The sequence below is a fragment of the Brassica rapa genome, chromosome A04 (genome assembly GCF_000309985.2).
Source record: "Brassica rapa cultivar Chiifu-401-42 chromosome A04, CAAS_Brap_v3.01, whole genome shotgun sequence".
Taxonomy (NCBI): domain Eukaryota; kingdom Viridiplantae; phylum Streptophyta; class Magnoliopsida; order Brassicales; family Brassicaceae; genus Brassica; species Brassica rapa.
Window position 1 is genome coordinate 1,386,175 of NC_024798.2, and position 27,497 is coordinate 1,413,671.

The window sequence follows — 27,497 nt, forward strand, 5'->3', positions numbered from 1 at the left end:
AACCTCCAAAACCAACATCATCTTATCCTTTACCAACACCTCCTCATTTCGTGTCAAGCTCCTAGAGATGGATCCTGAAAAATATTCAGATCTCACTTCAGGCAAAATGAACATAGCAAAACCATTTTTGAATCACTGGTGTTGGTCGGTTCATTAAAGAGAAAGACTCCAAAATGTTGGTAAAAATAAAATGGTTCAATATTAGTCTGATTATATATGCATATGCTAATTTAGACAGAGTGTGTTCTTGTTTTACTTATTTGATGGTTGGATGCAAAAGGTTATTAGTGTTGAACCTACCGAAAGCGACATACTTTCTGGTGGCAAACCGGGTAAGAACTCACATACCATACAATCAGTAATGTGGTTTTCTTGGTTTACTATTTTTAGGTATTTATCTTTACTTGAAATTTGAGTATACGACCTCACAAGATTCAAGGGATTGGAGCATGATTTATACATGGCCGGCTCAACATTTATTTGGACCCCTAGACTAATTATGGATGAAGTCATAGCGGTATGATCTGTTTTATTGGATGCTGCATAGTTACTATTACTCTCATTAGCATTTTAATTGCTATCTTCTTGTTTTACTTAAGAGATTTCAAGTGAGGAAGCTATAAAAACAGCAAAGCAACTAGCTCTAAGGGAAGGCTTGATGGTTAGTTAGTCCTTTATATTCTTTCTGATTTCTAGATGGGAATGTTTTGGTGCAAGATTTTAATATGTGAAGGTAATGATTTTGTAAGGTTGGAATATCATCTGGAGCTTCTGTTGTTGAACTATGTTGAATCCATGTCGATGTCGTAATTGATTAACTTTGTATTCAGCGGCATTACATTTATCGCGTAATATATTAGTCAGTCAAAAACAACTCGGGTCGGATTGATCGGTTTTTTTTACATCCAATTAATAATGAGTAAGCAAGCTAATTTCACAGCAATCATCTCAAGGGCCAGGCCCAGTTTGAATCAATATTAGGTCCTTTGGCCCATTAGGGTTTTGCAGTCTCTTCAGCCGCTCCTATATAGAGCAGTAACAACGTGAATTTCAGATTCATCTACTTCAAGTCGCAGCTTCTTTCTTCACCATCGTCTAGCTTTGATAGGCTTTCTATTTGGTTTCAAAGGATTTTTTTGTAGAAAATGTTTTGTTTTTTGAAAGAAAGCCAATTTGCAGAGCAATAACGTCAAATATAAAATGGCGTGAGTTGCCTTGAAGGTTGGCAACAACAATAAGCGATTCTCCGTGCCTATCAAGTTTTCTTTATACTGATCGTGGCCTCGAACAAGTCGCTACATTTTTTTCATAATATGTTTTAAAGATCTGAGTCTTTTTCGATTTTTTAGATATATTTTTTTTTGGATTCAACTCAATTTTTCTCAAAGAAGATAAGAAACGTGGAACTGTAGCTGCTGTTTACAGCCAATACGTTTGAATCTTTTTAATGATAAAGCCAGATCATATTGGATTAACAAATCCCCAAAGCTGCTAAGTTCTCGTTCATCAATATCCTGATTCTTGACAGACCATTTACTCACTATCCCTGATTCAGTCAAGTAACTAATAAAATCCCTTGTTTCCCTGCAGCCCAACCTCCGCAGCCATGGCTGGAAAACCCTTCCGGCCACCACCCCGCCCTCCCATTCCACCTGATTTCGGGTTCCCCATCTCCGACCTTCCCTTAAACTCTCAAAAGTTTCCCCCCCTGCTCCCCCACTCCCCTCGTTCTTCTCTAGCTCCCAACAAATTCTCTACTATGAGTTCCCCTTGGACTCTTCCTTCGTTACCTTCTAGCTCCTTTGCCCCCTCAGCATTGGTAGATCTATCTTCTCCAACTACTGCTCTGTCAATTTCAACTCCCTCCGTTACCCTTGCTGTCGAGCAAACACCAATTACTATTCTAGGTGAATCTGAGACTCATGGAGTCTCTCCACTAGGAATTGTGCAACCAGTCACTAACCCTGAAGATAAAGATACCACTATGGGAGAAGCCCCAGCTTTCAACCCCTTAGACCCCTCAGACCTGTCCTCCTTTCCTCCCCTAAGCCAGCCACCGCCTAGCCCTCTACCAAATACCTCTAACCAGCAACCCAACACTTCTCCCCCTCCTCTTCCTGAAAACTGGGCCAAAAATCTCCAAAAGTCTACAGATAAAACCCTTAAAAAAGTCTCGAACCCCACTTTCACTCCAGAAGGTATACCTAGGATAAAAATTCCTGATTCAGTCTTTAAAAAAGGAGCAGATCTTCATCAGGACTTCATCTTAGGTGTCTTCCTAGGAAAGACTCCATCTTTCAGTCATATTCAGAGTGTGTTGACACATATCTGGGGTAGAGGAATGAAGCTTGAAATCCATCTCCGACCGGAATCTAGATCCATGTTGGTAAGAATCCCCAACTCAACAATTAGGAAAAAGATTGTTGAGCAAGAGTTCTGGCATATAGGCAATGTCCTCTTCTATGTTGCGCAATGGTCAGATTCAGTCGCAATGCAGCCTCCTGTGTTCACATCCATGCCACTCTGGGCGCATTTCAAAGGCATCCCCTTCGATCTCTATACTCAAGAAGGACTAGGGAGAGTTGGAGATCTGTTAGGCCACCCTATGGAAGTAGATGAGTTTACCAGGAGAATGACAAACATCAACGTGGCTCATATTAATTGCAGAGTTGACTGCTCGAAACCCTTACCGACTTGCGGGGAGATTGAAAGAGACAATGGAGAAGTGGTTACTGTCACCATCGAGTACCCTTGGGTCCCACCCCTCTGCTCATGTTGTGAACAACTGGGCCATCTAATATCCCACTGTCCCTCTGCAGACTGGAAATCAAAAAATAATTTCAATGCTTCTGCAAAACCAGCTCCCCCACAAGCACCTTCAGACCATACCAGCACTGCTTCTCCTATGGTTGAACTTGTGGAAAAGGCACCAGAAAAAATACCTCGGGCTTCTCCTTCAGAGGTTCCTCCTGGCCCCCGTCTGGAACAAGTACTTCCTGCTGGTGACTCTGCTTGCGAAGCTCCTGTAGATTTGGGCCCTTCTCCTCCCTCAAACCATGCTGTTGAGCCCTCTCCCAACTCCGATCAATTCTCTGATCCAATCTCCTTGGACCCTGATGGATCCATAATCTCCCCTCCCTCTTCACCTAGATCTCCCTCATCTCCCCGTGCTCCTTCCCCTTTTGACCCAAATGGCCTCCACCCCTTTTCTCCGCCATCCTCTGATTCTACTTCCGTACCTTTCAACAATGATAACCCCATTCCTCACCCTGCAAAAATCACCCATCTCCTAGCCCTTCCTGCCGTTCATCACCCTAGGCCTGTTAAAACCAGGTCCCCCAAAAATCTTCTCCCCCACTTTACCACTGAATCCAAATTCCCTCTGTCCGTCAACCCCTTTGCTTGTCTTGACCCTGAATTGCTGCCACCTCCCACTCTCCCTGTAGAGGGATCTCTCCTTCTTGTAGGAGTGAACCCAACCCAATAAAAATTTTAAATGTCAGAAAACCTATTTTTGTGGAATGTTAGAGGTATAAATACATCGGATAAACATAATAATTTTAGGAGGTGGCTTTCTACTCACCATATTAGTATCGGAGCTGTCTTAGAAACCCATATTAAAGAACCTTCTCTGTCCTCCATTATGAACTCCCTGTGTCCTAACTGGTCCTATGCTTCAAATCACCTGTCTGACCCGGACGGGCGTATCATCCTCATCTGGAAACCCCACCTCAATGTAACCATCCTCCACCAGTCTAGGCAAACTATGACCTTCCAAGTCGATAACCTTGCTACGAAAACTCTTTATGTAACGGCTGTCTATGCCGCTAACACAGCTGAAGAGAGAAACGACTTGTGGATTGATCTACTGAATATCCAATCCTCCCTTTGCCTTACTGATCATCCATGGCTAGTAGGAGGAGATTTTAATGAAATAACTCATCCCGCAGAGCACTCAGACCCCTCAGTATCAACTATCACCCCACCCATGTCTGTCTTCAACTCCTGTCTAAGCCAACTAGAAATCAGAGACCTCCGATATCATGGCGCCAGATTCTCGTGGTCCAATAAATGCCCTGAAGACCCTATTGCCAAGAAACTTGATAGAGCGCTCATAAATGAAGCCTGGCTTGATTCCTTCCCCCGTAGCCTAGCCCGCTTCCTCCCACCTGATATCTCAGACCACACTCCCTGCTGTATCACCCTCGACTTCCCCCTTCCCCTTGCTGGTACCAAACCATTCAAATTCTTCAACTACCTAACATCCCACCCTGATTTCCTCGCCCTGGTTGCAGAAGCTTGGATCTGCACAGAAAATGAGATCCACTCTCTTCATCTTTTGAGTGTTAAGCAAAAAGAGCTAAAGAGAGAAATCAAGCGCTTGAACAAAGATAATTTTTCACAAATACAAAAGAGAGTGAGTGAGACTAACGTTTTGTTTAATGATGCGCAGGTACTCGCCTTGCAGCAACCGACCTCAACAAATTTCGCAGCAGAGAGAGAGCTGTTAGCCAAACTGAACCTGTTAAAGAGAGTAGAGGAGGAGTATTTTAAGCAGCTTTCCCGCATAAACTGGTTAAAATCAGGAGATCTAAATACCAGTTACTTTCACAAAGTAGCAAAAGCCCGCAAAGCTTTCAATTCAATTACTATATTGATCGGCCTAAATGGTTTTGAAGCCTCATCTCCTCAAGACATCGGAAACCTAGCAGTTGCTCACTTCCACAGCATCCTTGGGCCTCAAACCCCAAAAACCACTCTCTCCATGATCGCTCAGGTTGCTAATATGATCCGGTCTGACAGATTCTCCTGCTCCCCTGCCCAAGCGACCCTCCTCTCGAAGATCCCTACGCCAGATGATATCACAAAGGTTATGTTCAGGCTGAATCAAAACAAAAGCCCAGGACCAGACGGTTTTACATCGGGGTTCTATAAAGCAACCTGGAACATACTCGGATCTGAGGTAATAAACGCCATCACCCTTTTCTTCCAAACCTCAACCCTACCAAAAGCAACAAACTCGACTATCCTCACCCTTATCCCCAAATTCCCTGGAGCTACTATCATAAAAGACTACAGGCCCATCTCTTGTTGTAATACCCTCTACAAGGTGATTTCCAAACTCTTAGTAGCCCGCCTAAAACCCCTTCTGCCTGCCATCATTCTACCTAATCAAACCGCCTTCATTAAAGGTAGATTACTAGCAGAAAATTGCCTCCTGGCAGCAGAAATCGTCTCTGGCTATCACAACCACAGGGGTCAAAAGAAGCTTACCCTCAAGATAGATATTGCCAAGGCGTTTGATTCTGTGAGATGGGACTATCTCCTAGCCTGCCTCAAAGCTCTCAATCTGCCTAGTGATTACATCCAATGGCTCTCAACCTGCTACTCCTCGCCAACCTTCTCTGTGGGTATTAATGGAAGACTCCATGGCTTCTTCAATGGCACAAGGGGTCTTCGTCAGGGAGATCCACTCTCCCCATACCTGTTTGGCATTGTCATAAACACACTATCTCAAAAACTGAATGAAGCTGCCCAATCGGGTCTTATAGGATATCATCCCAACTGTAAAGATTCGAATCTCACTCATTTGTGTTTTGCAGATGACTTATTAATCTTCACTGATGGCTCTATAACCTCAGTCCAAGGTGTGCTCCAAGTGCTCAGCGATTTCGAAGCTCTCTCCGGTCTCTCCATTAGCATCGCAAAATCCTCCATTTTCACCAGCGGGTTGACTGAAGCGGAAACAGAGTCCATCATTGCAGTGTCGGGGATCTCAGAGGGCTCGTTGCCCGTCCGATACCTAGGCCTACCTCTAAACTCAAGGAAGCTCTCTATGACCCAATGTGAACCTATGATGCAACAAATCAGATCAAAAATCAGTGCATGGACATCAAAATACCTATCTTTTGCGGGACGACAAGTACTGATATCAACGGTCATAGCAGGAATTACAAACTTCTGGTGCGGGGCGTTTGTCTTACCTAAAGAATGCATTCATGCGATTGATAAGATGTGCAATGCCTTTTTATGGAAAGGAACGTTGGAGGGAAGATACGTGGCGAGAGTCGCATGGGATACGGTCACTCTACCGAAGAAGCAAGGAGGTCTTGGCCTTCGCAACCTGGAGCAGTGGAACAGAACTTGCACAATAAAGCTCCTCTGGCTCCTGTTATTCAGAACCGAATCAATATGGGCAGCTTGGATTCACGATAATGTCATAAAGGATGAAAGCTTCTGGCATATGAAGCCAAGACAGAATCATACCTGGTTGTTCAAACAGATACTGCAGGAGAGGCAAACTGCTTTGCAATGGTTTCAGTTCGAACCTGGCGATGGAACTGACATCAAATTTTGGAAGGATCCCTGGACCAAGTTTGGTAAGCTCATCAACTTTATAGGAACTACAGGACCTCGCCTCACTGGTATTCATCTTGACGCCTCTGTTGCTGACGTCTGGAGAGACGGATGCTGGCAAATCCAATCGGCAAGAACAAATGAAATGGAAGAACTCCTAATACACCTCACCACAATCACCCTCACTGACAGGCCAAGTTCTCCAATTTGGATTACGGATGGAAGAATCCAAAGACGCTTCTCAAGTTCCTATGTGTATCACTCCCTGCTGCCGCAAACTCCAGACGTGCCTTGGTTCCCACTCATCTGGAACAAGAGAGGTATCCCAAAACATCAAACTCTTGCTTGGTTGATGTTACTGAACCGGAGCCCAACTAGAGACCGCCTACTATCGTGGGGATTGCAAACTGACCCGCACTGCTTGCTCTGCGATCAAGGGAATGAATCACGTGACCACCTTTTTTTTGATTGCTCCTTTTCGGCTACGATCTGGAACCACTTCTCATTAACATTAGGGCTCAGCCCCTCCCTAACTGCTTGGAATGATGTCGCTCGCTCTCTCCTGTCTCAATCGGGGAACCGCAATCTCTCTTACCTCTCCATCACCGCTTGGCAAGCGACGATATACAGTCTCTGGTGGGAGCGCAATGATCGTCTTCACCGTGGAATCCGTAGATCTCCTGGCCTGCTGATCAAGAAAATCTCCTCCACAATCAAGAATAGAATCTCAGCGATGAGGCCTCAACAAAATGAGCTCGCCAGTGACCTCCTCCAGCTTTGGTTCTCTCTTTCCCCCGTGTGATCATCTCCGTCGTCTGATTCTAACTAGGGCTCCTCAATCGTTATTCCCTTTCCTTCTAGTTACTATTGTTTAGTTGAGGTTACTGGGTCTGGGCTTTCTTTATAGAAGGGTATTAGGTTCTAATGGGTTTCTAAGGTATTAGTAGATTTGTATTAAAGTGGGCCTATAGCCACTTTTGCTACTCTCTCAGTTTATTTTTAATGCAAGAAAATGTTCAAAAAAAAAAAAAAAAAAAACTAATAAAATTTTAATAGTATATGAATGAGCTTAGCGAACACAAAAGGATTGGCTAGTCAAATTGTATTGTCTCATTATGATCAGATTCAATATCTTTTGAGAATCACGTTAACGATTTAGTCAAATCCATTGTAACCAAGTTAGCAAATCCTTTAACATTCGATACAATCACTATTATAACACGTTGAGTTGACCTCAATGTAAGTTATAATAATCATAACCTCAAATATTATTGGCTGTGTTGCGTTTGTTTGCTAAATACACATCAATTTTAATTTAATTATACATGTTGGCTTAAACATATAAATACTCATAAACACACGAGAAACACATGAATAAAAAACACACACACACGAAAACAAATAGCTGTATACACATTGAAGGTTTGAATGATTCAGTTAGTGGCCAGCATTTAGTATTATTCATCATTATTATCATCCGTTTAACCTAATAAAAAGTCAAAGAATTTTCAGTATAAATAGAACCTAGTATTCTTATCTAAAGACTAAGAAGAAAATAAGTAAACTGAAAGTAGCAGAGAAAAAGAAAAGAGAAAGTAACATAATGGCAAAGAGCATGTGTATCGTTACTCTTCTGATGATTTTTCTATTGATATCCACAGGTAATATCATTTAATAAAAAAAAAAACTTTGTAAAAATATGTTGTTATCAAATTCTTTTATCAATACATGATGTAATATATAATGTGCATTTTTAATCAGGGATACCGAATGGAAAAGCTCAATGTGAGGGAGTACCAAGCAACTCAACATCGCCTGACATCTGCCGTTCTTCGGATGTAGATTTTGTTTGCACCACTGTTTGCGCCAGCAAGGGATATCTCAGCGGCGAATGTGACACCAATTTTGTTTGTAACTGTTACAATTGCCTAGCTTAAACCTACTACTTGTGCTGCTTGGTAAAAAAACATCCGTTCGATCAGTTGAACTTACATGGATCTGTGTTTGAATTTCTCTGTGTGTGTGTCTTTATAAATGGTTTGTTGTGTGGTTTGGAATAATCTACTAAATAGCCGTTGATTTGGCTTATTCGTTGACAAGAAGTGTGGACTATAAGTTGGTTCGAAATGTATAATCATATTTGTTTTACGTAGTTTTTTTAGTCTTTTACATTTGTAAAAAAGTAAAGCATACCAAACCATAATGTATATAGAATCACAAAAATCATGTTTAGAAATTATGCAACAAAAAACAAAGAAATTTCTATTATTATTAAATAAAAGAAATTTAAAATTTGTTTAGAGAAATAGATGAATACACAAAAACTTGTTCGTCTATAAAAAATATGGACTATAAATATCATATAATCCCAAACTTCTTTGTTTGTTCCATTGTTCTGATCTTGGATCATTGATTGACTACGTTCATTAAATATCATAATTATTGGTGAAATGCAACAATATTAAAAAGTATATAGATGAGTTTTTTTTTTTTTTTTGTCACAATATATAGATGAGCTTAGAGAATACAAACTGATGACGAAAGTTTGGAAGAAGAAAAAAAAGTCTTGTGTGGTCTTTTGTGTATATCCAGGAAAAAAATAGAATGAGCTTTGTGTTGCAGCTATTACAATCTACAAAGCAAGTATCAAATATGAAGCTGCATGTCTCATTCTTGTTGGTAACGAAAGAATCAACTTCCATTTAGCAAATTTCAATATTCAACGTCCATGTGAGACTAAAGAATGTGTATACGTTGAAGTACCCAAAGAATTCACATCAAAAAGCAGTTCCATTGGCTTCTCAGGCCATCCTCTCAAGTTCTCATCCCTCACCACATCAAGAAGATTATCCGGAAGCTCCGAAACCCCATTCAAGATCCTCATAACCGCACCCATAGCTGGTCTAATCGATGCAGCTTGATGCGAACATAACACACCAAGCTTCAAAACAAGCTCAAGCTGTCCTCTGTTTTGTTCTTGACGTATGTTCTCTTCAACCGCAACAAGAATGTCATCTCCTTTCTCCCAAAGCTCAAGAATCCAATCCACAAGAACTTCTTGTTCTTCCCCTGCACGTCTCTCAATCAACCTTCTACCACATACTACTTCAAGCATAACCAACCCAAATGCATAAACATCGGTGCTCGTAGTTGCTCTACCAGTTCTTAGAAACTCCGGTGCGATATAACCTAACGTTCCAGCTACTTTAGATGTCTCTGGATCAAAACCCTGATCATACAACTTTGCCAAACCGAAATCCCCTAGCCTTGCATTCATTTCATGGTCAATTAAAACATTAGCCGGTTTGATATCTCTATGAATGATGACTTGCACCCATTCTTGATGCAGATATAGTAAAGCAGACGCAACGTTTTTAATAATCTTGAAACGTTGCTCCCAAGTAAGCCGTTCTTGATTCTCATTGTTACGGTAATATAGATACTTGTCAAGGCTACCATTAGGCATAAAGTCATAAACCAAGTAGAGATCTTCTTTATGTCTACAATACCCCAAAAGCCTGACTAAATTCGGATGTCTAAGACGACCAATGGTCGATATCTCGGCTAGAAACTCGCTCATCCCTTGTCTTGAATCATGAGAAGTCCGTTTCACAGCGATCTCTGCATCGGAACCCGGAAGAGTGCCTTTATAAACTTGACCAAAACCTCCTCTTCCGAGAAGTTGTTTCTCCTTGAAACCCTTTGTGGCGTCGAAAAGCTCCTTATAAGCAAACCTATGAGGTCCATACTGAATCTCCCACTCCTCAAGAACCTCTTTGACTTTCTTGTGCCTTAAGTAAAAGACGAAACCGAACCACAAGGCTATAAACGCAGCGATTACGGATACAGTTAAGCAGACCGCTAAAATGGTCTTTGTTCTTTGAGATGATTTCTTCGGATACGGAGGAAGGATTGGTAGCATACCAAACTCCAGCCTCGGAAACTCGATTTCTCCAGTGATAAACCAACCCGTCATGTAATGAATTGCACCAACTGATCCAGTCGACGCAGTGAATCCAAGATACATTTCCTCTTCTAGCAGATAAGGAGAGAGGTCTTTGCTCAACGACAAAAGCGGTTTTCTTGGTGGAACAGAGATGTTAGCAGGGAAGAGAGTAACGTTAAGCTGCTTATCAGGCTGACTATAAACTATAGAAAGCCTCATTACATTTCTACTAATCAAAGAAAGATTCCTAAACTTTCCATCTTTATCATCATAGTAACCAGCAGAAGCAGAGACAACAGATCTCATACAATTAATATTAACCCCAACATGATTGTCATCGATATCACCAAACTCCTCATCTTTATGTATATCTAACTCGATAGCTATCACGTTGTTAGAAGCTTTTCCGTTGGTTGTCTCGTTGAATATCCCTAGGTACTGATCGGAGGAAGCTCCGGGTAGGCCTCTTGTGGGAGAGATGACGAAAGCCATACCGTGTGAGCCTTGCTGGTCATGCTCAGGGACGATCGCGAAGAAGAAGTTGATTGAGAAAGATGTTGTGATGTTTGTGGATGAGTTTGTGAATGTAACTGGGTTGCTGTCGAAAGCTTGACCGTGTGTGTGTTTTGTTATGTTGGTTAAAGTGAAGTAGCCGTTGTAGCCGATTCCTACAGATCCTGTTGGGATGAAGTAGCCATGGGAGTTGTGGAAGAACAGAACAAGAACTGCTTCAAAGAGAAGAAACATTTCTTGATTGTTTATTTAGTTTTTGGTTTGTGTGGAAGAGTTTCTTCTTCTGTGATGTATTAGGTTGAGAAGAAACGTGGAAACGTGAAAACGTGAAAGGATTGAACTCTTGAGGCATTATTTCAGTTCCTGGTCAATATTTGCAACTAGAAGTGATGATGATATTTAATTCTTTAGGTAAATATTAATGTGAACGAATCCAAGCGAATATTAAATGAACTATGAATTTCAACTAACGAAAGTTTTGACTAGAACATTTACGTAATAGTAGTGTGAAAGGTATATACAATTAGGTATCAACAGTATACACTTTTCTACGACTCCGTTTCAAAATAGCTGATTTTTAAGGAGTTTTTTTTATGTTTTAAAATAGATGATATTTTTATATTTTAATGTATATTTTAACTTTATCAAAAATTATATAACCAATCATATTTTGTAATATGTTTTGTAATTAGTTGAATAATTTTTAATTTATATTTTAATGATATTTTTTAAATAAAAAATAAGTTTCAAGTTTCTTAATATTTATGTCACAACCTAAAACTTCATATATAACAAGACATGAAGTAACTAACATCGAGTTAAAGCTATAACAAGGGGTTAACAAATCTTGGTTGATATTAAGGGATATGTATCCCACATTGGAAAATCAATGGGATATTAAGTAATATATAAAGGGTTAGGGCCAATCCACTAATTGCCAATTGGTTTTGAGTTGGAAGCCCATAATAAACTCGAATCTAACATGGTATCAGAGCCAACTTCCTAATAAGTTAAACCCCTAATTAATATTAACTCTACCCGACCGGATATATAGGTCGTAATTGACTCGCTCGACCGAGTATAACTGTCTTAAAAAGTTTCCGAGATTTTTGGCCGATAAGAGCCATCATTTCTAGCCGATAAGAGCCATCATCTCGAGGAGGGGTATTAAGGGATATGTATCCCACATTGAAAAATCAATAGGACATTAAGTAATATATAAAGGGTTAGGGCCAATCCACTAATTACCAATTGGTTTTGAGTTGGAAGCCCATAATAAACCTGAATCTAATAGTTGACTTTAAAAAAAAGTATGAACCTTTATCGAACTTTTTGCCATCAGGGTCTAGCTTAAGGACCACGAAGATGTCCTCAAACAATATTATATTGCTCGCCATCTGCAAACAACGGAGAATCAAACCCTAAACACTCTCAGTTACTTGTTACAAACCCCAATTAGACTAACAAAAGAAGAAGTGTATGATAGTCTGAAGATCGAGTAGTCTAAATTCCATTTCAAGAAACGATTTTTCTGCACCTGCTCCAAAGGCGTTAAAGGCTTGAGAGGAGTGGCAGCAGCGAGAAGAGTGCTAGTGCTATGGAGGAGTAAAGAGGAAGCGAAACCAGAGACAAGAGTTTTGTAACTTTTGTTTCGCTGCACTTTTGTTTAATTTACATTTTTGTGTCTTCTTGCTTTATTTATTACATATAAGTCCCCGTTGATTTGTTTTTTTTCTTCCCATTCCCTATATTTTCTGTTTATTACACATGTTTCGTGTAGTTTTGTTTATAAAACCTTTTTCACCTTTTAGTTTTACATTATAAAATCGACTTTTTTGTTAACTAGAAATAGTTTGACCTTTGGACCTTAAATCTCTCGTCTCTATCATACACTATAGACTAGAGACATGAAATAAACGAGAATTTTCCAGCAGATTTAAGAATATGAGTTCAAAATAATCAACTAACTTACCTTGTCGGGTGGCCAATGGCCAATGCTCTAAGACAATCTAACTATTTCATGAAACACCAAGAGGATAACACATTAACAAATGAAAAAACTTGTATAACATATGAAATTCCAAATCCCATATTTTAATATAAAGAGATGCAAAATTGTTGCATGTTTTATGAGTTTTGAGAGCTTAAAGTTTTGAGAGATTTTTCTTAAGATATTATTAATAGAGTAATTCTTATTATTGAGTTCATGCGATCAAGTTATACGAAACCTAGATTCTATACATATTTCGTTTGTATTGTTTAAAAATTCGCTCGTTTCATTTTTTGGAGAAATTTTTTAGTTTGATCCGCCTCAATCAGGTGGGGAAGAAAGAGTCAACATGTCGAAATGTATTAATTGAATAATTATTTATGTATTTCTAATCAGATTTACGGAATTATATCTTCTTACGAATCTTGTTGTTAATTTGACCCACTTCAACCTCGTGGGGATGAATGAGTCAACATGGCGACATGTATTAAATGAAATGATCACATTCATCGTGTGTGTACTCACTAGTCCCATGCATTTTTAGCTTCCATCGACAAACAAAGATTAAACGTCTAAAAATAGTTCGAAAACCACTTCAAAAAAAAACTGAATTATCTATATTATCATTAACGAAATTCTCTAGAAAAACGTAAAAGAATCTAAACACTTGTTGGGAAAAACAAAATTAACGTAATGTTAGGTATGAGTAGGAAAAAAATATTGGTGTTAGCATTTATTTCCATTTATTTCTTATCGACCGTAGCTGCGAATGGTTCATTTCCTGCGCTTTTCGCTTTTGGAGATTCAATACTTGATACCGGTAACAACAATTTTCTCCTGACGTTAATGAAAGGAAATATCTGGCCATATGGGAGAAGCTACACTATGAAACTGCCGACGGGAAGATTCGGAAATGGAAGAGTTTTCTCCGATGTGGTTGGTATATATATACTATCATGATCTATTATAATTCTTTTTTTTATGGTCAACTATCCATGCAATAAGATCAAAAGTTTCAGCCAACATAAATGTTATTATTCAACATTACATTTTTTATTTTTTTTGGGTTGTGGCAGCCGAGGGTTTGGGAATTAAAAAAACTTTGCCAGCTTCTCGTAAGGTTTTCATTGCTCCAAGCGACCTTAAAACTGGTGTTTGTTTCGCATCAGGTGGTGCAGGAGTCGACCCTGTTACATCTAGACTAATGGTAAATATAAGGATAACGAACTTGTTACTACGGTTAAAAATGTTATCGGATGTCTTACCTAACATTTTCTAATAAAAATTATATGTGTGGCGGTTTGGTTAGAGAGTTTTAACGCCGGGCGACCAAATAAGTGATTACAAAAAGTACATAATGAAGCTAAAGGTCGTAGCTCCTACACAAGCAAGTTCGATCATTGCAAACGCAGTGTATCTTGTTTCTCAAGGAAATAATGATATTGGAATCTCGTTTTCCATGACTCGATCTGCACTCATGCGAGGAATTGTGACTCGTGGGATGTACACCACTAAACTAACTGGCTGGAACAAAAAATTTATGAAAGTAAGACAAAACTCTAATATTTTATTCATGAACTAGTAGTATGAAGTATGTATATATTGTTCACATTTGTTGTGGTCATGTATGAAGCAAATATATGATCAAGGAGCCAGAAAATTTGCAGTGATGGGAGTGATACCGTTGGGATGTTTGCCTATGACAAGAATCGTCGGTAAATGTAACTTATTCGCAAATATATTAGCTGAAGATTACAACGGAAAATTGAGGAATGGTGTTAAAACTTGGCCAAAAGAAGCCGGTTTTCGTGGTTCAAAGTTTGTCTATGTCGACATGTTCAACACTCTTATGGATGTCATAAAAAATTATAGAAAATACGGTACGTTAATTTACGCGGCATATATCATTTATATTTCTAGCACTCATTGATCTGTTCATTCGTGTGACATACTACTTTCATTTCATAATACCGTAGAAACTCTATAAATTAATACTTGATAAATTAATAAACACTCTAAATTAATAAATTTATCCAGTTCCGAATTGGGTCAGTTCAAAATAATACACAAATCGATAAAATAATAAGATAATAATTTTTAGAAAATTCTATCTAAATATATGGTCTCATTAAAATCATAAATTGATAATCTATCTATATATACATTTTATATAAGTGCAAACTAAAAATTATATTGTTAGTTTTATATTCACAATGAAATTATCTTTGTTTTTATTAAAATTTTAATATATTCTGTCAATATTTAGTAAAATTATATCTAAAACCACTTTTGAATTCTAGGAAACATAAAATATACACCAAATAATATAATAAAACAATATAAAAGTCTAATTTCTAAAATTTAATAAATGTATATACATAAAATCAACTATTTCTTATTTTTAAAATAAAATTATTGAAAAATAAAAAAAATCTAAAAAAACATTTTGTAAATTAATAACTCTACAAATTAATAAAATTAGGTGATTTTTTTGTGCTTCTGCACATGTATATTAATTAATTATTATTTATTTTAAATTTTGAATTAATTTATAATCTGTATGCATAATATCTATTAATAATATTATATTACTTTAATTAGACATAATTTTAGATATGTTATATCTAGTCAGTTTTTTTGTTATAGTCTGTTTAGTTATCATTTGAGTATATTAGATTGCATATATTTCTCTGAATTCAACTCTAATATTTATTTAAAATATATTAAAATTATGATTAATTTTCTTATTTGAATTTACGTTGGTTGTTGCTTTAGATATGTAAATATATTTGAGGAAGATTATGTATAACTTAAGATATATTTTTAAGATATATTGTGCTTAGAATAAAATATAAAATAAACTAAAGTTTATGATTCCATATTACGTAAATTAATATAAAGATAATATTCTGCAGTCTCATGCATATATATAAATTTTACAAAAGAACTAAATTATAATCGTTGATTATTATTTATTTTAAATTTTGAATTAATTTATAGTTTTTATGCATAATATCTATTAATAATACTATATTACTTTAATTAGACATAATTTTAGATATGTTATATCTAGTCGGCTTTGTTTTTTTTATAGTATATATAGTTATTATTTGAGTATATTAGATTGCATCTATTTCTCTGAATTCAACTCTAATATTTTTTTAAAATATATTAAAATTATGATTAATTTTCTTATTTACATTTACGTTGGTTGTTGTTTTAGATATGTAAATATATTTGAGGAAGATTATGTAGAACTTAAGATATACTGTTAAGATATATGGTGCTTAGAATAAAATATAAAATAAACTAAAGTTTCTGATTTCATATTATGTAAGTTAATATCAGGATAATATTCTACAGGGTCATGCATATATATAAATTTAACAAAAGAACTAAATTATAACCGTTGGTTAATATTTTATTTTCATTTGTTAATATGTTTTGAGGCATTCTGTAATTTACATTTATAAAATAAATTATTATTATAAAAATATATATTCTTATTGTATTTAAATCTATGATTTTATATATAAGTTGGATTAGTCGAATTACTCATGTTGTGAGTATACTGAGTTACATATATTATTTCAAATTCAAAATGAAGTATATTTTTTTTTTTATTATAATTAAGTAAAATAAAATTAATTTTATTTGTCGTTTAAATGTGCATGTAGTTTCATAATTTTTATCAAATTATATGTTGCTTTTTAAAAAAAATATCAGAAAATAAAGAGATAATCAATATGAAGTTACATACATATTAGTTACATACTAATAAATTTTTGGAAGCTTATAAACACATATCAAAATTTATAATAATTAAAATATTTGATAAATTCTAAATAATTGTATGCCTTAGATATATTAAATTGTAAACTGAAATATATTTTAAATAATCTTAAAAATGAGAATTCAGATATGCTTTAGTATTTTAATTATAGTCATATTAAGTTCCACAAACAAACAAAAACATAAAATTTTAAAGAAAAACTTAGTATTATGAAAACAAATAATTTTAATAATGATAAAATATAATATATATACCTCGTTAAATTATATAGTGTTATGTTATTTTGAAATATTTTGTAATTATTTGATCAAAAGATGTTGATTGTTAATTCTTTTTATCGTTCCTAATATCTCTTAAAAAATTAGCAGTTTAAAAAAATTGTGTGATTGTATTTTAAAAATAATTTTATATAAGTAAAATATAATTCATGGATTTTTTTCTGTAATTAAAAGAAATTATAGTCAACTAAATATATGAAAAATAAGTAAAACATTCAATACTAATAATTATAAGCTATTTATAGTAAATTAAACATATATCAGTTTATCTTACTTAATTATTTTATGTAATCATCTAAGAATAGATAGATATATAATAACTGTTTCTGTTACTTTGAAAATATATATTTTTGTATTGTTTAAAATTATGTTTTAAAAGAAATAATATTTATTTTTTTCATATCAAGATTATGTGTGCGAATATTGTTTTATGAAATCATATTATATGAAAATATAGATATAAAGAAATATTTTTTTACTTCAAAAGTATATTTAATGTTATTTAAAAAAAAAATTTAAATGAAATATTTATATTTTGTGAACTTTCTTTTTTTAATGAAAGCATACTATATATACATATATTTTCGCTTTTTAAACTTTATAAATGTTTTTTAATTATATATGTTATTTGGAAAATTCTAAAAAGAAAACTAAATAAAAAATTAAATAATATTTAAATATAATATTTTAATTTCATTAAGGGTATTAGTGTAATTAACCATTGTGAGAGTTAACGTGAACGCGATAAATATGAAATCGATTTCTCAAATAATATTATAGAGATATCATAGTCCCAACATTATTAATTTAGAGTTTTTACAGTATATGATGTTCAAGAAAAAAAGGGAAATTGCTATAGATACCACATTCATAGTACCATTTTTTATGTTTACACTAACCACTTTTACATTCACTTTTAAGCTTCAATTAGTGACAGTGTAAAAGATGAAATGAATGAAAAAAAGGTTGAACAAAATTTCATTTATTGAATTGAATTGAAAAAAAAAAATTGAATAAAGAGGAAAAAAAAAGAATTGAACAAAAAGTAAACATGAATGGTAAAAAAAAAAAGATGAACATGTATTTTCATATTTCAAAGTGGAATATCAATACTATTAAAAGGGAAGAAGTCTTAAAAAGTCTACCTATAAAAGTTGTTTGGATCCTTTCATTTATTTAATTATTTTTTGGTCTTACCTTAAATTTAGATTAACAATATATTACCATATATTTCTCTAACAATAATTTATTTAGTTTATTTACTTATTCAAATCTCACTCCTAAATCATAGTCACCACTATTACTATATTTACCATTTTGATATTTAATCGTAAAAGCATTGAAACTAATGTTTTATATTACCACTTTTATCATATAATATATGATTTAAAGCAAGAGAAGTTACACGACATATATGTGTACATTCTAATTTCTTCTTTCCTTTATAATAAAGTAATCATATCATATATAAAACTTTCTCACTAAAATCTCATATCATATACTAAATTTTCAACCGTCTATAATTTGATCGATATCTTCATATTTAAAAATGAGTTTTCTGAATATTCATGTTTACCTTCACAAAAATGTAGAAATTCATTGGTTATGTTAAAGTTAACCCGACTTCACGATATCAATATTGATTATTCACGATTTTGAAAATTATTGATTTAGATATTATACTTTTCACCTAAAACGAATCAATACTATTAAAAGAGAAATAGTATTAAAAATCTAATATAAAAAAGTTGTTGGAGTCATGAATAACTATTTTTTTTGGTAACACCATTAATCATTCTAACCTTACAATATTTTAAATATTTTTAACAGATCCTAATATTATTCCTTATGATACTTTTACTCAGAAAAATATTTTATCAACTATGTTTTTGTACAATAACGTTAAAATTTTATATAAAGGTTGTTGGACCTGATATGGACGTAATGGATCCACATATGTTCGGGTATTTAGGATCCTAAAAAACTCAAAATATCTAAAAATCTGAAAAATATTTGAAACTCCAAACAAATACCCAAAAAATTTAAATACCTAAAAATTCAAAATTTTATTCAAAATCTGACACGGTGAACTGAAGAATACCTAATTTTTTTTAATTTGAAAATTTACCTGAAATCAAAAACTATAATCGTAAACCAAAAACTTAAAAAATATTCATAATACTAGAAACATATTCGAAAGATCCAAATATACCTAATAAACACAACATATTTATGATCAGGTCTATGGTAGGATCCAGATTCAAACAAAGACCCGCGGGTCCAAAAAAACCCAATAGGTTATCTTCTCTATACCTGAACTAAACCTATATTAATTTTCACGTCTAAAAGAAATTAACTTACGTAAAAAGATACATATAAAATCTCAAATAAACTAATTCGTAGATTATATAACTGTTAAAAATTATATTTTCCGATATAACAAGACTTTGTATATAGTATAATCCAAAAAAAACCACGCTTTCCAAGCGCGGGTCAAAATCTAGTAACTAGTATTAAAATACACGCACAATGAAACCAAGTTTTAAACTTCTAATACAAGTTAACTCCACGTATTGAAAACTGACATTTGCTCACCACAAAGTAAAACATAAACGAATATTAAAACACAATAAAGAATTAACAACTATAGGCGTCGTGTACCACGTCTATTTGCACGCCATAACTGGTCAGATATCCGGTCTCGAACGATTTTCATATACACTCCTTGAGCGTCATCTTCATCTACTTGTACCCTGTTATCTATATTTTGATTTTGTTTTTTTTTTAATTTTTAAAACTTTAGTTATTGTTTTCCAATTGTTCCTCATCAAGATTAGAGGAGGAAATATTTGTTAAAGAATTCCCACGTATATGAGGAAAACAAATGAATATAGTAGGACCCATGTATTAACAATTTGACAAAAGATTCAACTCAATTGGTAACAATTTGAAGGAATAACAAATTCATCATCTTTTTATTCCTAAAATGGTGTCACCAATTGAAACTTTAATAAAAGGTAAAAGATATTTATACTCATAGGATTAACTAATCTGGACTTAGGTTTAGAGTTGAGGGGTGGGGTAGAGTAGGGTTTTTGTCAAATTTAGGATTCTAATAAATATATAAATTAATATTTAAAAAAATATAATTTAAAAAAAAAAGTTTCAAACATAATTTTTCAATTTTTCAAAAGTAATTATGAAAAAAAATTCAAAAAGTTATAAAAAAGTTTGAATTTGAGAAAGTATAATTCGAAAACAAAATAATTATTTATTATATATAGAGAGACAACAAAGGTATAAGAGTCTTTTGCCACTTAATGAAAAATATATTTTTGAAATTTCCCTTAGAAAAAATTGGTTTTCAAATTGTAAGGAATTTAGATATTCTTATGTTAGTTTTAATTTTATTAGAAACTATTCAACCAATTCTATTTTATAGTTATTTTATTATTTTTAATTTATTTTTTATAATGATGTTTTATAGAGAACACTAAATTTATTAATCTTGTACATTTAAGCATAACATCTTACATCATTAAATTAGTCAAAAAAAATCTTACATTATTAAACAAACGTAATCTTAATTACAAAGAATTAGGCAAAATCTATTTACTAGTGACGTATCATGTTCTTACATTGTTTCAGGATTTAGTAATGCGAACAATGGGTGTTGTTGTATGCCTACAGCGATAATACCTTGCCCAAATCCTCATAATCACGTCTTCTATGACTTCGTTCATCCTTCGGAGAGAGCCTACACAACCATTTCCAAAAAGCTGGTCCAGGATATCAAGAAAGGCCTTGCCTAATTTTAGTCTTACGACCATATATTGTTGTAATCTTAATCACCAACAGCGTACCAAAATAAATAATAATAAACAACCAAAATCGTTAATCCCTTGTATATTAATTAAGAAACATTGCAATATTTTTTTGTAGTCACGACATCGATATTATGATTTTTAGAATACTTAAAAAAATATATAGTTTGGTCCATCTAAACATATATTTTATATATTTGACTTTTTATTAAACTAACTATGAAATTTATTTGTAACTAGTTTAAGACCTATGCCTTCGAGGGATAAATATTTTATATACAAATTATTTTACGAATTATTATTTATTTAATAAATAAATTTTGAATAATCGAGAAACTATTAAATGTTTTGTATATAATTAAATTTACACAAATACATAAATTAAAAGTTGGAAGTTTGGCTCCAGAAGTTGGAAATACCAGAGATTAGTGATTTGATCAATTGTAGACGGCCCGCATAGGATAGACATCTGTTCTTCCAAGATAGCATTCGACCCGGGTTCATAGTACTGCTTCGTGAGAGCTTTAGTGGTGAGAGGCAAATAATTTTTTTATATGTTATATATTAAAAATTTTAAAAACGACTATAAATTATTAAAATCATTAAATGTCTCACAGTAAAATTTTATAATCAATGATTTAACTTTTTTTTATAATAACAATATACAAATGATCATAAATCGTATGAATATGAAGTCTCATTTAATAGACATTCATATTATATATTAATATAGTTTAAAATTAAACTATATAACATAGAAAAATACATAAATATGTAATTTCTAAATTTGTATTGAAAAAGTACTGAAACCTTAATATTTTAATTTTGAAATTTGCATTGAAAAAATCGCACATTAGAAATTTTGTATTTATCATATGAGTATGAATTCTCATTAATAAATATTTATATTATAATATACTATATATCTATGTACATGTTATTGAAATTTAGTTATATACCATATAAAATAAATAAAATGATTGTCTTGATTTATTTACCAAAAAAATATCTTTATATATAAAGTAGGCTTGTGCTCTGTGCACAGCCTTCCACATCAGCATCAGAGCATGGGGCAAAAACTGTCACGTGGCATCATTTTTTTTTATATACATAATCTTTATATATAAAGTAGGCTTGTGCTCTGTGCACAGCCTTCCACATCAGCATCAGAGCATGGGGCAAAAACTGTCACGTGGCATCATTTTTTTTTATATACATAATGTAAATAAACAAGAGATATTGTTTTGATTTATGTGCTTACTATAATTTTATTATATACATAATGCGTAAATAAACACAAATAAATAACAATATATAAAAAATATTTTTGTATATAACGTTTATCCCCCGAAATTGTGCGGATCTTCAAAATCCTTCCTTTTGAGGAAGTATCCATCGGTCCGTTCACACCCCTGAACTTTTCCTCACCGGGTTCTTCCCCCGACCCGGGTCGGAGGGACCGCCGCCGCCGCCCCGTCTTCTCACCGTCGGTTACTCTACACACGGGTAATCTCATGGTCGTCCACTGAGTAAGGTTCCTCTGGTTTTCAAGTGCTATGCAACCAGTACCTCTAACCACAGGTTGGTCTGCCATGGAGGGAACTTTTGGGAAGAGAAGAGAAAGAAGAAGAAAGAAGAATTAAGAACGCAGGGAAGAAGCGTTAAAAGGTTCAGAAACGTGAACCCTCTAATACCATGAAAGTAGATATGTTTCCCTTGAAATATTCTTGTATTCATGTGTGAATATATAATACAATGAATCGATAGATCTCAGGAATCTTTACAAAACTGTTAAGAATATTCACTAGAATATCTCAACTATACATGAGGATAGTTATCGTCTAATACACATAACATTTTAATTTATTCATAGAATCACAGGTACAAACAGAGGAGATTCTAAGTCACACGTTATTTACTATATATATATATATATATTTGATCATTACTTGGTGACTTAGAATTTGAATACACACACACACAAGATAACAATCAAAAGCTTCAATTATTGGACTCTGCGGGACGTTGCTTCAAGCATCGGTTGGTTTGGTAATGAGCAGTGGTGTAGGATCTGCAAAGCAGTAGTTGCAGAAACATTTAACATCGTCTGGGAACTCTCCAAATTCGCATTTTCCACCTTTAGCACCTTCCCTAGTTTCTCGGCATTTTTTAACGCACATAGACGGCATAGACGGAATCATACAAAGAGCTATATCTGGCATCTCAAATACGGTGGGGTTGTATTCCCTGAGGCAGGCTCCATTGACGTTGGCCTTAATCGTTGGCATTTCTGTAATCATACAAACTATCGAATCTTACATATATTCAAGTTGAGATATAAAACAATGCAAGATCATGCATGATGATATATATATATATATATATGTATATCTTACTATAACCAGAAATGTGTAAAAAATACAATAGTGATTGATCCTTTTTGTTACCAAATACGACATTATTCACGAGGATGAGAGCTATAAACCCTAAATTGGAAACATGTATACCTCATCGAGTCATCGTTAACAATTAATCTAATGATATGTACGTAATGTCATATGTGTTAATTATTAGTGCCAATGAGACATGTCAAAACGTAACAGTGATTGATATTCATTATCTTACCAAAGAACACTAAGAAGAGAACCAAGATGGCTAAGATAGAAACAGACTTCATCATTATTTTCTTTTCTACGAACACTTTTGCAATGTTGCTTATGAACATTTTTGCATCCTTGTGGTACTATTTATATTGATTTATTGCACACGATTTATATTATTTGTGTGGCCATGATTTTCCTCAATAAATTTTACAGCTGGCAGATAAAAGTTTGGTTTTGGAAGATCAAGTATTTTAATAGAGCATTAATGTTGTACAAATTCACATGTCTTTTACAAGTAATCTAACAATACTAAAAGCACAATATGCTTAATGGTAAGGGTGTCCACATCAGCCAAATATTCAGCACCAATCAAATTGACACATCAGAAAAACAATTGATTTTTACAACTTTATTGAATTAAATTTTTCTTATCCCACGAATCTCTTCGGTTCCTACCTGCAATTTTACAACGGTTTCTTCCTCATTTAGTTGCATTAATAAATTCAACGCTATGACCTTACGACTCCGTTTTTCAACTCATTCCCTATTTGATATAAATATAGAGTGATGGCGGTGAAGTTCAATCCCTAATCATATTTGTTGGGTATCACCTATTTAGATTTTAAATATTTTTGTTTTCTTTTGATCTTTTGAAGAAATTTGTAGTTTTTGACACGAAATTCCACTGTCTTTTTTCACTCAGGTACTAGCTCCGTACGAAGTTGGTGGGTTCAACGAAAGCTTCACCCTTTCTGAATAAATGGCGACTCCTTTAGGCTCACTGCAGGAAATTGGTTTGAAGGGCGTATGAATCAGAAACCGTGAAATAATAAATGGGCTATCAATCAAAATCTTTACATCACCTTGGTGAGACTTTTTCTTTTATTTGCTTCAAGGATTTAAAATTGTGAAAGCATGTTTCGTGAAGCGGTGGACTCTCCTTTACATGATGTCTATTCCATTTGCTCATAACTCTACATCTATTGTATTCTTGGAAACAACGAAGGTCAAAATATTGGTGAATGTGGAAGTTTGATAAAAGAAAAATTAGTTACATCGTATAGTTTGTGATCTTCTTTTTGATCTGACATTTGTTGGTCAAACTCTTTCATGGAAGCTCTTATGTCTTTGGGGAAGATAATGGCACTGGAGGAGTCTTTCGCTGGATGTTTAGCGGAAAGATCCGTGAAAAGTCGTATCTTCAACATTCTTTGCAATCAATTATGTATTTTTAAATCCTTAGCAGATTTGACATGCTTGTGTTTTGGGTTACTCTTACCTTTTTTGAGAGCCATTGATAAGCTTCTTACTCTGTTTTGTATCTGCTTGGGTTCAGAGCATAGTTGGATTTGATATTTATCTGGCAGTGACGGTGTGTTCTTGGCTGCGATAAATTTCTGGTTGTTTCTGTTGTACACTGAATTTTACACCTGTGACTGTGAGTGTTTTGATCTTGACAGGAAAATTGAGAAAGTGTAGAAATTCAGTTTGTGGATTACATCCGGTTAGTGTTTCCTTCTCTTCAGTTTATCAGTTGACGTGATCTACATCTAAGTCATGTATCAAATTCATGTTTTCCTGTTCTCATGTATTGAGTGTTGAGGTTAGGATGATGAGCTACACCAACCAAATCAGAAGGAGAGCTGAGGAGGCAGGTCATCTGTTCTGAAACAATTTAGCATCACTTTAGGATTGTAGAATAGTCACTGCTTTGTTTTTAGTATCTCAAAAATGACCTAAATTCTATGATTTTTCTTTTAAAGTTATTCTATGACATATATATCTATCATATTTTTTTTAACTGTTTACTAAGCTCTCAAAAGTTTCCTACCACAAAATTTAAAATTGTCCCTTAATTTACAAAATCTTAACTTCCTTTGAATTCTATGTATGTTTAATGTTCGACGGATATTTTTTTTGCAGTTGAGGGCTCTCTACTGCAGCTTAACAAGACAAAGGAAGAGGTCATCCTACTCAAATTCTTCCTCCACCTTTGCCCCAAATGTTTTGAAGGTCTGTAGAACTCTTCCGAGCCCCTGACACTTTGATTCTTGTGCCTTTGTTTTATTGATGTGTTTTGTAAGAATGTTATCAGGATTCGTGATGGTTTGACACAGTTATATGCGAACGACACTGCTCTTACTGATAAACAAGAACTCGAATTTTCTTTAATAGTATAGTTCCCGAACCAAATTAAGTTTGAAATATTGTAAATAATAGATACAAGTCTGTTTCGAAAAGTCAGAAATAATTTGTCGTAGTTATTGTGTAATGTGTTTTCTACTAATTCACGAACCTTGGAAAAGCATTTTAAGGATGACGGTTGCACGTACAATCAAATAATTCACTATGCATAGTAAACACTATAAGTTAAGATTATTGAAAAAGTAAAGGAAATGTTACTCACATCACAGAAAATAACAATCTGCAAATGGTTCCAGATGTAGCAAATCATAGAGGATTCCGAAAATATAAAGGAGTTAGAGCACAATGTCTAAGACACACGTTGCTTCTAACATCGTTGCTTCTTTTTTTCCTTAAGACAAATCGCTTTCTAAAAATGCAGTTTGTGATACATACTTAATAGCAAAGTGTCATCTAGAAAAGAGACAATGCTACTTCAAATACACTGCTTCTAAGTGAACTAATTTTTTGAACAAGTTTCAGGAAATTTGAAAAACTACTCCAAATACAAGACACATTTATAAAAAAATACGAGAATTTATTGACTCTATAAGTAGCAAACAGACAATGTGATTTGCAACAGGATCCCAAGAGAATGCTTTTTTTCCAACAGAGAGAAAAAATATTTTACTTATCTCTGACTCAAATTTGATAAATCCACATATATTATTAAAAATCAGAAAATATGAAATCAGAAGTTAAAAAAATACTAAACGATCCTACATGATAACTAAATAGACATCAACATTATAAGAATATACTAAAATATAAATCGAACCTAGAGATAGCTTTCTCTCATTCATTATGCTTTTTTTTTTGGAAAAACATTCATTATGTTTGTTGCACTATTCTTCTTTTATAGCCAAATATAATACACTTAAAAAAATATGTCTACATGTAGTAACATTACACTCTCAATATTAATAAACTAACTAGATTTTGACCCGCACTTGGAAAGCGCGGGGTTGTTGGATTATATTATAATACAAAGTTTTATTATATCAAAAAACATAATTTTTAATAGCTATATAATCTACAAATTAGTTTATTTGAGATTTTATATGTAAGTTTCTTTTCGACATGAGAATTACATCCGGATCAAAAAAAACAAACCGAACCAACCCAAAATTATAGGTTTAGTTCAGGTCCAGAGAAGATAACCTATTGGGTTTTTTTTGATCCGCAGGTCTTTGTTTGAGTCCGGATCTTACCCTAGACCTGATCATAAATATGTGTTTATTAGGTATATTTGGATATTCCGAATATTTTCCGGTATTATGGATATTATTTTTAAGTTTTTGGTTTACGATTAAAGTTTTGATTTCAGGTAAATTTCTCAAATTAAAAAAAAAAATTGGGTATTTGGATAAAATTTTGGATATTTTTCAGTTCATCGTGTCAGATTTTGAATAAGATTTTAAATTTTTAGGTATTTGAATTTTTTTGGTATTTGTTTGGAGTTTCAAATACTTTTCGTGTTTCAGATTTTTCATATATTTCAAATTCTTTTAGGATCTTAAATACCCGAACAGATGTGGACTCATTACGTCCATATCAGGTCCAACAACCTTTTGATACAGATTTATTTTTAACGTTATTGTACAAAAACATGGTTGATGAAATATTTTTCTGAGTAAAGGTATCATAAGAAATAATATTAAGATCTGTTAAAAATATTTAAAATATTGTATGTTTAGAATGATTAATGTATTATCAGAAAAATAATAAATAGTTATACATAACTCCAACAACTTTTTTATATTAGATTTTTTAAAACTCTTTCCTTTTTAATAGTATTGATTCGTTTTAAGTGAAAAGTATATAAAAGTATAATATCTAAAGAAATAATTTTCAAAATCTTGAATAATCAATACTGATATCGTGAAGTCAAGTTAGCTTTAATAGAACCAATGAATTTCTTCATTTTTGTGAAGGTAACATGAATATTCAGAAAAAACATTTTTAAATATGAAAATATTATCAAACTATAGATGGTTGAAAGTTTAGCA

General features: G+C 33.5%; 3 protein-coding genes, 1 long non-coding RNA gene and 1 other non-coding gene across 6 annotated transcripts; 3 read left to right on the plus strand and 2 right to left on the minus strand.

The window, feature by feature from the left end:
* Positions 1-1,178: 1,178 nt before the first annotated feature.
* LOC117133798 lies at positions 1,179-1,302 on the plus strand. Its single transcript, XR_004457842.1, has one exon. It is a non-coding gene; the product is annotated as a small nucleolar RNA snoR86 (small nucleolar RNA).
* A 7,473-nt stretch (positions 1,303-8,775) lies between these two features.
* LOC103862934 (L-type lectin-domain containing receptor kinase V.5) lies at positions 8,776-12,466 on the minus strand. Its single transcript, XM_009140653.3, has 2 exons — positions 12,354-12,466; positions 8,776-12,213 (listed from the first exon to the last, which is right to left on the minus strand). The coding sequence occupies exon 2, from the start codon at positions 11,048-11,050 to the stop codon at positions 9,077-9,079; it is 1,974 nt and encodes a 657-aa protein (XP_009138901.1). The 5' UTR covers positions 11,051-12,213; positions 12,354-12,466; the 3' UTR covers positions 8,776-9,076.
* An 804-nt stretch (positions 12,467-13,270) lies between these two features.
* Positions 13,271-20,895, plus strand: LOC103862935 (GDSL esterase/lipase EXL4). 2 transcript variants are annotated; one of them, XM_033290310.1, is made up of 6 exons: positions 13,326-13,506; positions 13,660-13,746; positions 13,883-14,013; positions 14,116-14,352; positions 14,440-14,686; positions 20,526-20,780. In XM_033290310.1, exons 1-6 carry the CDS (start codon positions 13,500-13,502, stop codon positions 20,687-20,689), a joined length of 873 nt encoding a protein of 290 aa, XP_033146201.1. In that variant the 5' UTR covers positions 13,326-13,499; the 3' UTR covers positions 20,690-20,780. The 2 variants fall into 2 exon arrangements, with proteins under 2 accessions (XP_009138902.2, XP_033146201.1); XM_009140654.3 differs by having other exon boundaries at positions 13,271-13,746; positions 20,526-20,895.
* A 1,640-nt stretch (positions 20,896-22,535) lies between these two features.
* Positions 22,536-23,464, minus strand: LOC103862936 (defensin-like protein 193). The gene is made up of 2 exons (XM_009140655.2): positions 23,327-23,464; positions 22,536-22,991 (listed from the first exon to the last, which is right to left on the minus strand). The coding sequence occupies exons 1-2, from the start codon at positions 23,424-23,426 to the stop codon at positions 22,732-22,734; spliced, it is 360 nt and encodes a 119-aa protein (XP_009138903.2). The 5' UTR covers positions 23,427-23,464; the 3' UTR covers positions 22,536-22,731.
* A 229-nt stretch (positions 23,465-23,693) lies between these two features.
* LOC117133677 lies at positions 23,694-24,101 on the plus strand. Its single transcript, XR_004457616.1, has 2 exons — positions 23,694-23,908; positions 24,008-24,101. It is a non-coding gene; the product is annotated as an uncharacterized LOC117133677 (long non-coding RNA).
* Positions 24,102-27,497: the final 3,396 nt, after the last annotated feature.